The sequence below is a fragment of the Thamnophis elegans genome, chromosome 10, assembly GCF_009769535.1.
Source record: "Thamnophis elegans isolate rThaEle1 chromosome 10, rThaEle1.pri, whole genome shotgun sequence".
Lineage (NCBI taxonomy): Eukaryota > Metazoa > Chordata > Lepidosauria > Squamata > Colubridae > Thamnophis > Thamnophis elegans.
In genome coordinates, this window is record NC_045550.1 from 26,695,590 (window position 1) to 26,710,616 (window position 15,027).

The window sequence follows — 15,027 nt, forward strand, 5'->3', positions numbered from 1 at the left end:
GCCTAAAATTTAAATATCTTTTAAAGATTAAAACAAATTAAATAAACATACCTGCTTCTTTATCAGAAGATTAAAGGACAGAGGGACAGGAAGAATAAATGAAAAGGGGCAGTAATAAAGCGTTGCCAATTTATGATAGGAATTATATGGCCTCACTGGTTTACATCATAACTCCATCTGGAGCAACCCATGATTACACACACACACACACACACACACACACACACACACACACACACACGGTGGTGGGATTCAGCCAGTTCACACCACTTCGGGAGAACCGGTTGTTAAGTTTCTGAGCAGTTTGGTGAACTGATTGTTGGAAGAAATCATTAGGGCAGAGAATCAGTTGTTAAATTATTTGAATCCCACCACTGCCTCCTCCCCCAAATATTAAGGGCACTTCTAGACAACCAGCTTTTCCATTACTCAAGTATAAGTGGTCTTCCTGGGATACTCAAGTTATAGATTACCAAGCTGCCACTGGAATAGTATCCATATTTCTTTGTGAAACTATAGCTTTCCTAGAGAATGAACGGCCAGTCCTATCCCATTCTCTTTATGGGATGCCTGCCTCAGGAGAACACTGCATTATATTTTGTTCTAACATTGATATTTATTGCTTTTAAACACAGTTGTTTTTATTGTGATGGTTTAACTTGAGAATTTTATTTTTTATTCTTATCTTGTAAATTGCTCTGGGCTTTCCTGGAAGTAAGAAAAGTATAGAAATTAAGTCAAATTAAAAATTGCTGCAATATAAAAGGAAGCTATGTGTCCTTTTAATCTACTACCATTTCCCCCCTGCTAACAGTTTGCTTGAGACACTATCAGAGAAAGACGATAATAAATCTAAGAAAAAAATTACTATGCAGAAATGTCATTAAGACCATCAAGGTACATTCTACACTGTCAAAATTGCAAACTCTTTTCACTTGCAATTTCTACGGAAAGCTTGTGATCTTTATTCCATTTACCTGGATTAATGAAACCTTATTTTTATTCATTGGTATCATAAGCAAGATAGGATCTTATTTTTCAACACCCCCCCCCCACTTCATTAAACCAAATAAAATGTATTGATGAATTGTTTATGTCTGTGGCTCGCTTTGTCTTCACATACAAGACCATTTTCTTTTTGTTATTGCATATTCACATGAAGCTCAATAGGTGGCACTATTATACTATTTTTAGGTCAAATTTTTCTTTCCAGGAAGAAACATCCAAAACAATTCCTTGAATAATAACAAAACAAAACAAAAATCCTATTGCAACATCATTTCCAAGAAATATATTACAATTTCAACAAAATTATGAGCATGGCTCAAAATGTAATTACATTATGCAAGAGCTCTCTTTTTGTCTCTCAACACTGGGCCCCCTTTTCTTTTTTGTCCAACTTATATTTTGTCACAGATAATCACATTTTTTCCCAATATACAATGTTATTAAAATCTTTAAAAACAAGAATAATACAAATTAAAAGAAAAAAAGAAAAAAACTAATCATGCAAAAAGAAAAGAGCAACAGAAAATTTTGAAAAAAAGAGATAAAGTGGCTTCTGCTTTTTTTACAACAGCATAAACACCGTACAGTTATAAAGTGACCTTTCTAAAGTTACATCGTGATGCTCTCCTTTCTATAATCTATCCTACAAATCATTAAAACCATACATCTTAAGGGTTTTTTTCTTTTATGCAAGAATGAACAAGGTGTCTCCAGTCACCAATAAACTCTCGTCTTGCTAAGTTCAGCCCACCCCACTGATATTGGCAGAGAGGCCTACTGTGGATCCCATCAGTTAAAGAACTCTGGCTGTTGGGCTCCAGAAGAGCCTTCTCTGGCATGGCTCCCACCCTCTGGAGCAGTTGTTCTCAACCTGTGGTTTGCGACCCCTTTGGGGGTCAAATGTCCCTTTCACAGGGGTTGCCTAAGACCATCGGAAAACACATATTTTTGATGGTCTTAGGAACCAAGACACTGCTCCTCTATGGTTGGGGGTCACCACAACATGAGGAACTGTATTAAAAGGTCGTGGCATTGGGAAGGTTGAGAACCACTGCTCTGGAGCATCCTAACCCCCAGGGTCAGATATACTCCCACCCTTCTATCATCCCCAATATTTGCACAGCAAACTTTTTTGTTTTAATTTTCATTCATTTTTATTTCCATTTCTGTTAACATAGATAATTCTCACTGTTAATTTGTTGAGAAATACTTAATCTTCCCTGGAAAGTTAAATTGTTCTTCCTTTCTTTGTATCTCCTCCAAAATAGCTTATGTTTTCTCCTATGCCTTCTTTGGAGTTCACTATTATAGTGCATAAAGTAACCTCTCATGAAAGCTCTGCTTGAGACCCAAACCATTCTTCCATCTGTACTCTTATTAAGATTTTTATTTTAAATAAAACTTGTTTTAATTTATTTCTACAGTCCTCCATAATTGTTTGTTTTAGTAACAGGATTTTATTTAACCTTCATCTGAAAGAACTGGGACAAACAATCAAGCAGAAAACAATATCCTAATCAAGGAATTATCAGGGAGAAAAGCCTCACCCCTACCAACATTGGCAGGGCAAGTTAGTTAATGATTATTTTTTCTTTTAAAACCTATTAATTTCCTCTGGAAATTATTTATTCCTTGTTATTTCAGTTTACTAAGAACCACATATTCTTCGCCCAACATCCTCAGTTGGATGGAGAAATGGAGAAAATGAGTGCCACTTTGTAGAATTGATTTTGTTGCTATATAAATTACCATCCAATCTAGATTGGGTTTAGTTGTAAAAACCTGGATCATGGACCTCCAGTCTGATATGGATGTTCCTGACTATCTAAGACTTTTGAATAATGCCTGCTACTGAATGCTTCTAGTCTTCACCACCTGAGAGGTTTCCTTTTTTTCTCTAGAAGCTTCAACCAACTCAGCCCCTCTTTAAGAATCAACTGAATTGTTCCAAAATATTCTACAAGTGCTCTGCAGAACTATTTTTAGGAAGCATCCATACCCCATCACTTTTTGAGGTCTGGCTTCTTGCTAGATATCTCCACTCTACACAATTGTTTTAAAACAGAAAAAAAACCCTCTATGCTACCTCAATTAAGGAAGGGGAAGTCATAGGAACATCTTTTTTGTATATATATTTTATTAAAGATTTTTACAGAAGTAAAAGATATACCTGAAATGATATAAAGTAGGATTAAAAAAGGAAAAGTGTGAAATGTAGTACAGTATATATATGATTTCCTAATTTCTTCAGAACAGTTACAAATTTATTATCTCTAGCCCCCCTTTTGAAGTAAGATCATAGTTTCCTTCTTTTAAAAATCAACTCTTTCTAACAAGCAAATCCATAAACCACCAGTTTATTTTTTTCCAGTTTCAGCAAGAAGTCCACAAGAGGTTTCTAGTCTTTAATAAAAGTACTTGTCATATTCTCAATCAAACAAGTCAGTTTTGTCATTTCACACTTTCCATCATCTTCATAATCCATTTCTCTATTGTGAGTATTTCAATATTTTTCCATCTTTGTGCATATAATAGTCTCACTGCAGAGATCGTGTCCGAACCAATCTTCCATAGGTCTTTTCTAACTGGCTGTCCAGAAGTCCCAGAGAAGTAGGAACTTCTGAAATGGAAAATATTCTTGAGGGAAGAACTTCAGTAGAAGCCTGAGTGGGACAGTAATGCAGAGTGATGAAGGGAAGGCGAGCCAATACCATTGTTTTTACTCTTCCTTGGTTACTGCTCTGGATGGCTCAGTAGCAGCAACAGGAACTTTAAGAAGGGCGTTAGAGGTACTGGCAGATCAGTAGTGGGTTGCAGACGGTACACTCCGGTATGGGCATACTGGAGCCAGCCCGGAGCATCGGATCCCGTTCTGGTACTGTGCTCCGAAGGTCCCACCTGCCCGTCTGAACTCCTTACCAGAGTTTAAAGGCTTCTGTGCTTTTGGAGCATTGCGGAGGTGCGTGAATGCATGCACATTCAATGCATGAACGCATGCCCGGTTGGAACGGGATTTGAAAGCCACCATTGTGGCAGATGCATTGTTTCAAGCTACTCTCTTTCTCACTTCCTTCCTTCCTGCTCAGTTAAGGTACAAAGTAAGAATGAATGACATATTGGCTGCTAATACCTGGATCACCAGTACATGGCACCAAAAAGATGCAGAAAACTGTAACTCTTGTGTCCCATCTAAAAGATTTGCCTGTGTTTTCATTCTTCTTGCACTATAGGCGTCATTGAGGGAGGAGATTTGTTAGCTTAAAAATGTGATATAATATACTCAATAAGTAAAAGATAAGATTATTGAAAAGCTCATACTATATCAGTGGTGGGTTTCTGCCGGTTCGCACCAACTTGGGAGAACCAGTTGGTGAAATTTACCGATCTGGTAAATTTCCAGATTTACCAGATGGACACAGAAGTAACTTCCGGAATGCCTGCCCCAGCCCTGTCGCTCACTCGCCTTTGCCATCCCGTCGCAGCTCACTTGCTCCCCCACCCGTCCGCACTAAACTAGCCCAGCTTGCCGCTAACTGATTGGCAGTTCAGCCAATCAGTGAGCAGACTGGAGTTGACCTGCCCGCCTCTAACACCCGTTTAAAAGTGTAGCGGGTCCTCCCTTCATTTCATTTTGTTTCACTTTGCCTTCCAGCAGGTAGGTAACTAAGCGCAAGGAGGGGCGATTCAAAATCTGCGAGTTGGCATATGTCATGTGGCTGAAAGTGGGTGGGCAGCAATGGCAGCAGGCTAGCAAAAGCTGCAAGCAGGCGTATGCCACGTGGCCAAAAGTGGGTGGGTGGCGGTGGCGGCCTAGCTTTTGCAAGGGAAGGTCTTCAGGCCTTCCCTCGCGAAAGTGGTAGCTGGCATACATCACGCGGCTGAAAGCCCCCCTCCCTCCCTCCCTCTCCAGCCTCGCTTGGCTGGCTAAGCTAACCGACAACCTAGCTAACCAACAACCTTGTCCCTCCAGTCCAGTAAGTTTACCTGTCCTGCTGCCTTGCTGACTGCCTGCTCCCTGCTGCATCCATTGCATCGGATCCATCACATCGGACAGCTGCTGATTCTGCCTGCTGGTAAGTTTTTTTCTTTCATTTTTTAATGTTTTTTAAAAGAATATTTTATTTATTGTGCATAGAATTTTTTAAAATCATTTTACTTAAAAGTGTTTAGTATAGAATATTTTAAAATGGTTTACTTCAATTTATTGTGTGTGGATTCTTTTTTAAAATTGTCTTAGACTATTTAAAAAAAGATTCTATCCAAAATAAATTAAAATAAATCATTTAAAAAAATTCTATACTCCATACTTTAAAATTGTGTATAGAATTGTTCTAAATCGTTTTACTTAAAAGTATTGAGTATAGAATGTTTTTAAATGGTTAACTTCAATTTATTGTGTGTGCATTCTTTTTTTAAATTGTCTTAGACTATTTAAAAAAAGATATTCTATCCAAAATAAATTAAAATAAACCATTTTTAAAAATTCTATACTCAATACTTTAAAATGTATTGTGTAAAGAATTTTTAAAAATCATTTCATTGTAATTTTTTGTGTATGGAATATTTTTAATGGTTTCATTTTAAATTATTGTGGGTGGACTACTTTGAAATGGTTACAGTATAAATTATTGCTGGTGGAATGCTTAACAATGGTTTCTAAGCATTTTTTAATTTATAGAATATCTTTTTTAAAAATTATTTTTAGGGAAATTTTCTTTTTTAATTGTTTATAAAATATATTTACTACAAGAAATGTTATTCCTTTTTACAAATGTTTTCTTTGTGATGCAATATGTTCAGACCAGGTTTACGTGTCTCAAAGTGGCTGCTTTTCTATGGGCAGGCCAGGTTGTTGCAAGGCAGCTTTGCCAGATTTAGTGGTTGTTTAGGTAATTCTGAGGTGGTTGCTGGTTCTGTGAGCTTCCTGGCACTGTCCTTTATAATTTCCCACAATGCCTTGATGGTATTTATTCCAGTGGCTTTGTCTTTTCTGTCCTTAGGGTTAGGGAAAAAACTGGTTTCATTTGCAGTCTTTTTTGGGGGGAGGGATTCTTATTTTTTTGGTGTTTTCCTGGCACTGTCATAGTTTGTGTGGGTGTGGGTGTGTAATGTCCCGCAGTTATCTACGCATTAATAATGATCTAGTAATATTTCCTTATACATTTTAGTGACCTTTCCTTACATAATTGGTGTTTTTTTCATACTTTTGGATTTCTAATTTCTGTTTCTGTTAGTTAGCAATTGCTAAAACAAATTCCACGTGAAAAAGTATTCAAAGCCTCCTTGATTTTAATTGTCAGTTTATTTATTCCTGCACATTGTAATATTTATTCATTTTCATATCTCTGTTTTTCCATTGTTGTGCAAACACAATTCCAACAGCTGCTAACATGTGTAAAATTAAATATATATTGTACTCCTTTTCAAATAGCTAACAAAATATTTCTGGTTTTAATTCAATATCTTGCTTTACCATTGCACCACTAACTTCTGAATAGCTGCTTGGACCAACCTAAGTACTGAACCTAATTCATATATCCCTGTTTTTTGGAACTGAGAACTACATTTCAGAAAAAGGAAATCTGTATTGCTCTGGGAATCTACCTATGACATTCATTCTTGAACTAACTTCTTGGTAAGGTGATGGTGCAGAAGATGCAAAAAAGGACAGTAATTTTCCTTTTCTATTATTTTGTGTGCTTGTTTCATCCTAATGCAGTGCATGCAATTAAAAGCTTGCTTTCTGTGTCTCTCCTTTGTGCAAGTTATTGGAGCAAGGTGGTGAGGTGGTGGTGCAGAAGACCAGCAAGGCAGTAATCTTCCCTCTGTAAGTAGCTGTCTTTATTGTTTTGTGTGCTGGTTTCATCCCAATGCTGTGAATGCAATGAAAGAGTTCATTTCTGTGTGTCTTCTTTGTGCAGCCCATTCATTGGAGTCAGTGATACTGAAGACTGATAAGACAGTCATTTTCCTTCTGTAAGTAGCTCTTTTATTGATTTTGTACTTAATCTTATTGTCGTTCATCCATTGGGGCAAAGAATTCAGTGACATCATCTTGGCCACTCCCACCCAGTCACATGACTGCCAAGCCACTCCCACCCAGTCACATGGCCAGCAAGCCACTCCCACCCAGTCACATGGCCAGCAAGCCATTCCCACCTGGTCACATGGCTGGCAAGCCACTCCCACAAAGCAGGCCACATCCACAGAGTAGGTTCCAAAAAAATTTGAAACCCAGTAGAAAATTACCAAATAAGTATTGAGGATTGTATTAGATATATTGCTTAGCCGCTATTCTTCATTTCAAGGATGTCTTTTAAAGCTGTTCTTAAAATAAAAGCAAGTACATTGTCAGGGGGAAGGGTCTTTCCAATACATGTGCCTGGCAGGATCTGGTTTATATCCATACGTAAATAGTAAATTTGGCTACAACCTCCCTTTTATAGCAACAGAAATTATTGATGCACTCCTAAGTAGAAAATGTCTCCAAATGTTGCTGAGGCAACACAATTGTCTCATAAAGGATAGAAGGATGTACTGTTAAGTGTTTATTTTCTTGCCCACACAGTTTCATTATTGATTTGAGCCAGTGATGGAGGCATCAAAATTGTAATCTAGAGTTCTTCTCTCAAAGCAGAGATGATTAGATTGTTTTTCCAACCTGATGCTTCCAGTTGCCTTAGATTTCAACCTTTATATCTCCTGAACTGGAACTGTATGGAACAAATGTGTCTTTCCCCGTCTTTAACCATAAAACATCTACAGGCATAACCCACATTACTGGAAGGAACTAGGATTTGGAGAAAGGGGAACAACCTCAATTCAGGCTCTGCTGCTGGCTGGGTTAGCCTGACAGACTGGATTAATAAAGTCTCTGTTCCCTAAAGTGAAATGTGACAGAAAAACTGGAAAGAACAACACATTGCAGAAATCCATAACATGGATTCCTGAATAAGATTGAGATAGATGAATATATCTTTTCTCATGTATGTTTATAAAAAGAAATGGGACATATAAAATATAGAAAATTAATCTCATGCAGAAAAATGATCCTGCATTTGTTCTATTCTTATTGAATTGCTTCAAGATTTTCTATAAAAGAAGAGAACTTTACAGAAATCTTCTCAGGTCGACCATGGTATTCTTGAGCACACAGTTACAAGGAGCAGATGTTAATTCCTATTTTTCACTTCTCCAATGGTCTGGCTTCCTACACTTCCATGAAATCCCAGGGGAACAGGTCATAAGGGAACTGCTTTTACTAAGCAGTTTTTTTTTCCCCAGCCAGCAAAATGGAAAGATAAAACATAAAACAAATGGACCAGCTGTTACCCACCTTCAACAATAAAGAAACTCAGAAACATTGCCATGGAATGTAGATTTTTTTCCCCCAGGAAAGAAAAAAAAAACGGGAAAGGCAAAAAAAATTGTAGAATAGATTTTGGCTCTGCTGTATATTATACAAAACAAAGAGAAAACTTGGTTGGTACAAAACATTAGTGCTGAGCCCTTTTTAGTGAAAAAAAAATCATACTCCCGAATTTATGTCAAATGTACAAACATTCACTCTAAGAATGAGGTTGGTATGGTTGACATTTTAGCAGTTTAGGTGCTAATTTTCTTATCTGAAGAGTAAACCCATGCATCAGAACATTTCAACCAGAGCAATAAAATTATTAGCCAAAATATCATCTAGTATAACAACATCATGTTGATATTAGGAACAAATTAGGAAAAAATACAAACAACTTAGTCAACAGATCAATAAAATAATGAATAATTTCAGTTTATGAGATGCATAACACAGCTTTAGGTCACAGTTACACTAATGCCCTTGTTTTTGCTCAAATAAATGTAGTAGGAGCTACTACTGTAGAACGTTTCCATTTGATGTAGAACTTGAGGGATGATGATATTTCTCTGTATCGAAGCCCACACAGATAAGGCAACAAAGCCTTGGGCAAAATAATCAGGACATTACAAACTATCATAGACACCCAAATTCCTGTCTGTGGCCCAATTACATCATTGACATAAAGGAGTGACTCCACTACAACAGCCAGAAGAGGAGAGAAATGAAAGAATAGGATAATGTGATGCATTAGGAATGTCACACTGGCCCGGGAGAAAATGCTTCTCCATATTCCTGATTGCCTTGTTTTAAAATACAAGACCATGTAACCACAAAGAATGAGGGTCAGACAGATAAAAAGAGCAGACACGGAGAGTATGTAGCAGAATTTCATGGCATTGTTTCCTTGTAAAGTCATTGCCAGTATTATTGGAACAGAACAGTTTTCTACCGGACATTCCCCAGAGTCTTGAGTGATGTGTAGTATTAGGAAAACAATCCCAGGGAAAATCCCAGAGCATATCCATAGGAACAGAATCAGTTTTTTTGCTCGGGAATAAGGCAGAATGGAAATATAATGCAAAGGCCACAGTATGGCCAAAGAAGTGTCCAGCACCATTGCTGCAGATGTTAATAAGCCTCCACAGTAAGTCATTGCTAGCAAAAACAACAGCATGATACAACCATTTTTTGAGAGGTTGAAGGTGGACATACTGAAAACCGCAGACAGAGTATAGAGCAGCAAATACATCAAGTCACTAAGCAAAGCATTGCCCAACAAAAGGTACCTTGTTTCCTGACGTATGTTGACATGAGAAAAAATCACAAATAAGATGAAAGGAATGACCAGGATGGCTGCCAGAAGACAAATTATTGGTGGGATCAAAAACATCTTCAGATTGAAATATGGAGGGTAGACAATCCATTCTTGCAGACTTTTCAAAGAAGGGTTATCCTCAGAGAAGGAATCATTTAAGCGCAATTGTCTAAAGAAGGAGATGTTCTCGTGCAAAATCCTTGCTGATGCACATAGAGAATAGCTCATTTCTCCAATAAATTCAGAATGCCAACAAACTCAGGGTTCTTCAATAACAACAAAATGAGTTCTTTAATGTTGCACATTTGTGAAAGCAAGTAACAAACATTTTGTAGAAATGTTTGTTTTTAAAACTATTTGTAGCCAACTCCGAAACATCTGAAGACAAGCACATATTATTCTACGAGACTTCAAAAGTAAAACCTGAATATCCTTCTCTGAAAATAACGTATGTAATATATAAGAAATTTCCTCACAAGACTTAAAAAGTATGAACTAAGGAGCAAGCGCTTGAGGGAGGAAATAAATGGGTTGCTTCATCATTAAGCTTTTGTCTTCACAGAATCATCATCACACAGGAAAAGCAGATGGACCATTAGCATGATTAAACAGATGTGATGATATAAAAAAGTGTGTTCCAAATATGCCAGTGTAATCAAGTTGTAAATGATGCAGAAGACATGGTTGCTATGCTTAAGTGCAATAAATGTATTAAATCAATGTAATCGATAAGAACTGGGCTATTAGCTCATGAAATATAACTGCCTCATAATCCTTACGATATATGATTCTCTGAAGACTGCACTCGTACGTTTCCATTTAATCCTTAAGAATTGGGCAGAAGTATCCCAAAGTGGACTATCCAATGATGAAGCGCTCAAATAATTCTAATGCCAAGATGGCTAAAGCATTAAGAGGGCAGAAAAAGAGTTGTTTCCCATTGTACAACATGTACATGAGCTTTCTTTCTGTTGCATTTGAATGCATTTACTTTGGAGCTAGAGTTTCTCTCAACCAGCCATACTTTCTCAACGTTGGAACTTATGTGTGGCTTTTAATGCCCAGAAATTCCCGGCCAGAATTCTGGGAGTTGAAGTCTACTCATTTTAAAGTTGCCTAATTGGGGAACACTGCTCTAAACTATGCTTTGCACAGCTTCATTTTGGAATTTCTCAACTTGCATGTTTCCAGTGGCAATAAGTATCTAATCTTCAAATCAGACACACATATACATGCAAATAGATAAACTGTTTGAAGAAAGTACCCCAAATATAATTACAGCAGCAATGCGACATGTAGCAGCAATCTTCCTTCCTTCCTCCTTCCCTCCCTCCCTCCCTTCCTCCCTTCCTTCCCCCCCCACCTTTATTACTTTTACAAATATCTCAGAAGCAGCATATATCCAACACACCTTCCTCCTCCTGTTTTCCCCACAACAGTTCCTATTAGGTAAATTGGCCTGAGAGAAAGTGACGGGCCCAATGTCACCTCGCTGTCTTTATCTTAGGATAGGAATCTAAAAAAACCCTCAAATGTTCAGAGAAAAAAAGTAAAATAGTTTTAGAAATATATAGAAAAACTTTATTGTTGAAACAGTAGCAGTGGCTATTTAAACAATTCTTGGTCCGTACCACATGGCCTCATTGAAAAGATTAAATTCACCATTCTTTTATTTTTATTTCTATAATTCTGATTTAGAAATAATTCTGTACAATGCTTTGCTTAAAAACAAAGAAGAGAAAGAAAAAGAAGAGGGGGGGAGGAGGCGCCAACATCGCAACGATACAGACGTGCGGTCTCAATGCTCCGAGACCGCAGCCAAAACTTTTGCTGCTGGGTGGTCCAATCGGACCTAAACTGTCCCGAAGAGACAGTGAACAGGAAGAATATGTCTTGCTGACCTGAGGGACATTGCAAAGTCCCTGATCGATGCAAGAGAAGTTCTTCAAGTCGGCGACAAAAAATCCAGTCAAGGCTGATGAAGTCGGGGTGGGTCCAAAATGGAAGGATACGGAAAGAGAAAGTGTTTCCAGCTGGTGAGGAACTTTTACCATTTTAAAAAGAGACTGCCTATAAAAAACTTAAAATTAATTTAAATTAGAGAACAGAAGAAATAAGCGGCATAATTAATTTGGAATGGTTTTGGACAGGGGGTTATCTTACTTTTTAAATGCTATCTTTATGGATGGGATTTATGCAAGCCTTTTAAAATGAATGGATTAAGTTTTCTTCTATTTTTTTTTCTTTTATTATTCTCTGTAACCTATGGACTAAAATTTTTCTCTTTCATTATTGTGGGTGTTCTCCTAACTCATTTAGGAATTGGACTTTTTTAAAACTTGAAATACAAAAAAGATACAAAAAGAATCAAGGAAAATTGCAACATAACATTGCTACTCGGAGGCTGGAAGGTTTGTGTATTGGAAACAAAACACTCTTTTTTTCTCACTGATTATTTTGGCTTGGCAATACAAGGTCTCACTGCTTGGTTATAGAGAGTGATAAGAAGGAAAGCATACAGATATCCCTTTGAAGTATATCTTTAACTAGAGAAAAGTGAAAACAAAACTTTATTGTGAATCTATACTTAATTTTATTAACCTTCCAAGTCAGAGCAGCTGTGTTCATTAGCTGGAGATAATGGACAATTTCAACAGCAGAAAGAAACCTTAAGTCTGCAAAAGATATTCTCAGAAATATAGAAACTATCAATTACATATGAGAGGATAGAGAAGAAGCTGGAAGACTTAGAGCACCTAACAGCAAAATATGATGAAGAAGTTGAGGGTGTTTATCAAGTGGAAAACGTGGTGGTTAAAACCCAAAAAATTGAAGTGGAAAATGAATATAAAGAAATTAAATTTGCTGATATCTATGATGATTGGTTTGTCTCTGAAAATGGAAAGAGTGGAATACTGAAAGAGGAACTAAATGGAGGGGAAATTTATCCCAGATGGCAAGATGCAGAAGAAGAAAAAACAAAAGAATTTATGGAGTTAAAGAGAGAAATTTTATTAGCAATATCATTGATAATACTACTGACAATCAAAGATAAGCTGATTAAGGAAACAGGGCATTGAGATTACATGAGAGATTTTATAAGCAAGGAGTTGCTAAGAGGAGTCCATACAAAGTTGATTAAGGAGATGATTAGAGGACTGACACCACAAATGGCAGAAGATATGAGACTGTTTTGCTACTGGAAAGATACAGGTTGATGGGAGAGTATAATTTAAAACTAGTTAAACTTAGTGAATTTAGTGACAATAGATATAGTCAAATAAATAATTGATAATGTTACTATTGTATACAATGTATAGTGTCATGATGAGTAATAATTAGATATGAATATTGAATGGTACCCATGAAAGGAAGATTAGAAATCCCTTTGTATTATATATAAAGGTTAATAAAAAGAATTAAGTTAGATACAGTTAAAGCTTTGATTATTAGGGGGGAAATGTTATGATACAGGATATAGTTAAATAAAGGAGGAATAAGTATAACAATGTATATATAGATATGGGTATAACATAAGGAAACTGGATGTAAATTGTAAACAGTGATTTGGAAAGGAGGATTAGAAAATTTTGTTATTAAATATTATGGATGTTTAGCTAGAATAGCTAAACATAAGGATTCAGTGTCAATGGAGGATTTTAGAAATAGTAAATGAAAGGCCAGTATGTGGTTATTTATTAAATCTTGGTATATTTTATAATGAAGGACATTTAAATAATTATAGTCAAATGAAAATGGAGATATGATGATGGTAATATGAATAAATATCTGAGTTAAAATACTTGAGTTAATATGAATTATGTTTGTTGACTGTGGAAGAGATGCATGAAAGTCTTTTTGTAACCAACTGATACACTTTCTACAGCATGTAAAGAAGGATGTTTGTTTTGAAAATTAAAAATAAAAAAAAATAAAAAAATAAAAAGAAGAGGGGGAAATGTTTAGTTTTATTATGAAAAATATAACGAAATTTGCACCTATTCCTTATCTCTGCCAAATAAGTCCAAGGTGGGATAATTAGCTAGAGCTCATTGGAATTTGGGTCATTCTCACTTTAGTTTCTTTTGTAGAGTTTCATAAATTTTAAAACTTCATAGTGTTATTTCCCATTTTCCAAATTGCTCCTACATCACTTTTTCAACTGTTCTTCATTTGCTGATTTCTGGGTGCATTCCATTATTGTGAACTTTCAGCCATCTTTGAAAGCTGAACAACAAAGATTTTGCTTCCTTTTGAATGTATCTTATAGATTTTTGGTTCCTAATCATGAAAATAAGCAGGAATTTAACCAATGTACTGGTTTATAGAAATCTTCTGTTTTTACAGAATGGCAATGTACACTCTCCAGTATCTGTTGGCTATGCTGCACACATGAAAGAAACATACAAAAACATCCAGTACACCAAGTACAACTGGAATACTGTGGAGAACTCAAAAGTATTGAGTTCTGAAAAGTATCTTCTGCTTAGAATGCAGCTTGGATGTACCAAGTACTTTTGTTATATATGAGAATGGGACAGCCGTGCAAGAGAGTTACATTACATTGAAAAGAAATAACCACTCCAAAAGAATTTAATTCCAGGACAGAAAAATGTAGAACATGAAAGACTTGTTGACCCAATAAAGATATCTTTGCCTCTGCTTCATATAATACTTGGATTGATGAAAAATTTTGTGAAAGTGATGGACAAGGAAAGCGAAGGTTTTCATTATTTGAGACAGATGTATTCATGAATAATTGATGCCAACATTAAGGAAGGCATTTATGTTGGTCTTCGGGTCAGATACATATCAACAAGTGATTCGACGATCTATTAGTGGGGCCAGAGAAAATCACCAGGAAAGCATTCAAGGACACTGTTGAGACTTTTCTTGGCAACTACAGAGCACCAATAACAACAACCACAACTGGTTGACAAACGTCTTACAGCACACAAGGTCATAAAGTGCAACATGTCATTGAAGATGTATTTTCTGCATTCACACTTTTCCTCCCTGAAAATTTAGGTGCAATCAGTAACAAACATTGTGAAAAGTTTCACCAAGACATTACCACAATAGAAAAGTGGAATTAGGGCAATTGGAATCCATCAGTGCTGGCTATTATTGGACACTGCAGTGAGATGCATCAGAATCACTTTTAGCCCTGTTGAACATATGCATCATGTTGGAAACGTTATGCTATTAAATACATTATAAGTTAATTTCATATTTCTCAAGATACCTACCAGATGCAGTCATTCTGAAATTATATTTGTATTCAGTTTGAAGGGGTTTATCATAATCACCAAATGTTTTTCAGGAAGCAAAACTTTTTAAAAAGTTGTTG

General features: G+C 36.3%; 1 protein-coding gene across 1 annotated transcript; it reads right to left on the bottom strand.

Moving 5' to 3' along the window:
- Window positions 1–8,852: 8,852 nt before the first annotated feature.
- Window positions 8,853–9,905, bottom strand: GPR148 (G protein-coupled receptor 148). Its single transcript, XM_032225642.1, has one exon. The coding sequence runs from the start codon at window positions 9,903–9,905 to the stop codon at window positions 8,853–8,855; it is 1,053 nt and encodes a 350-aa protein (XP_032081533.1).
- Between the last annotated feature and the right edge of the window lie 5,122 nt (window positions 9,906–15,027).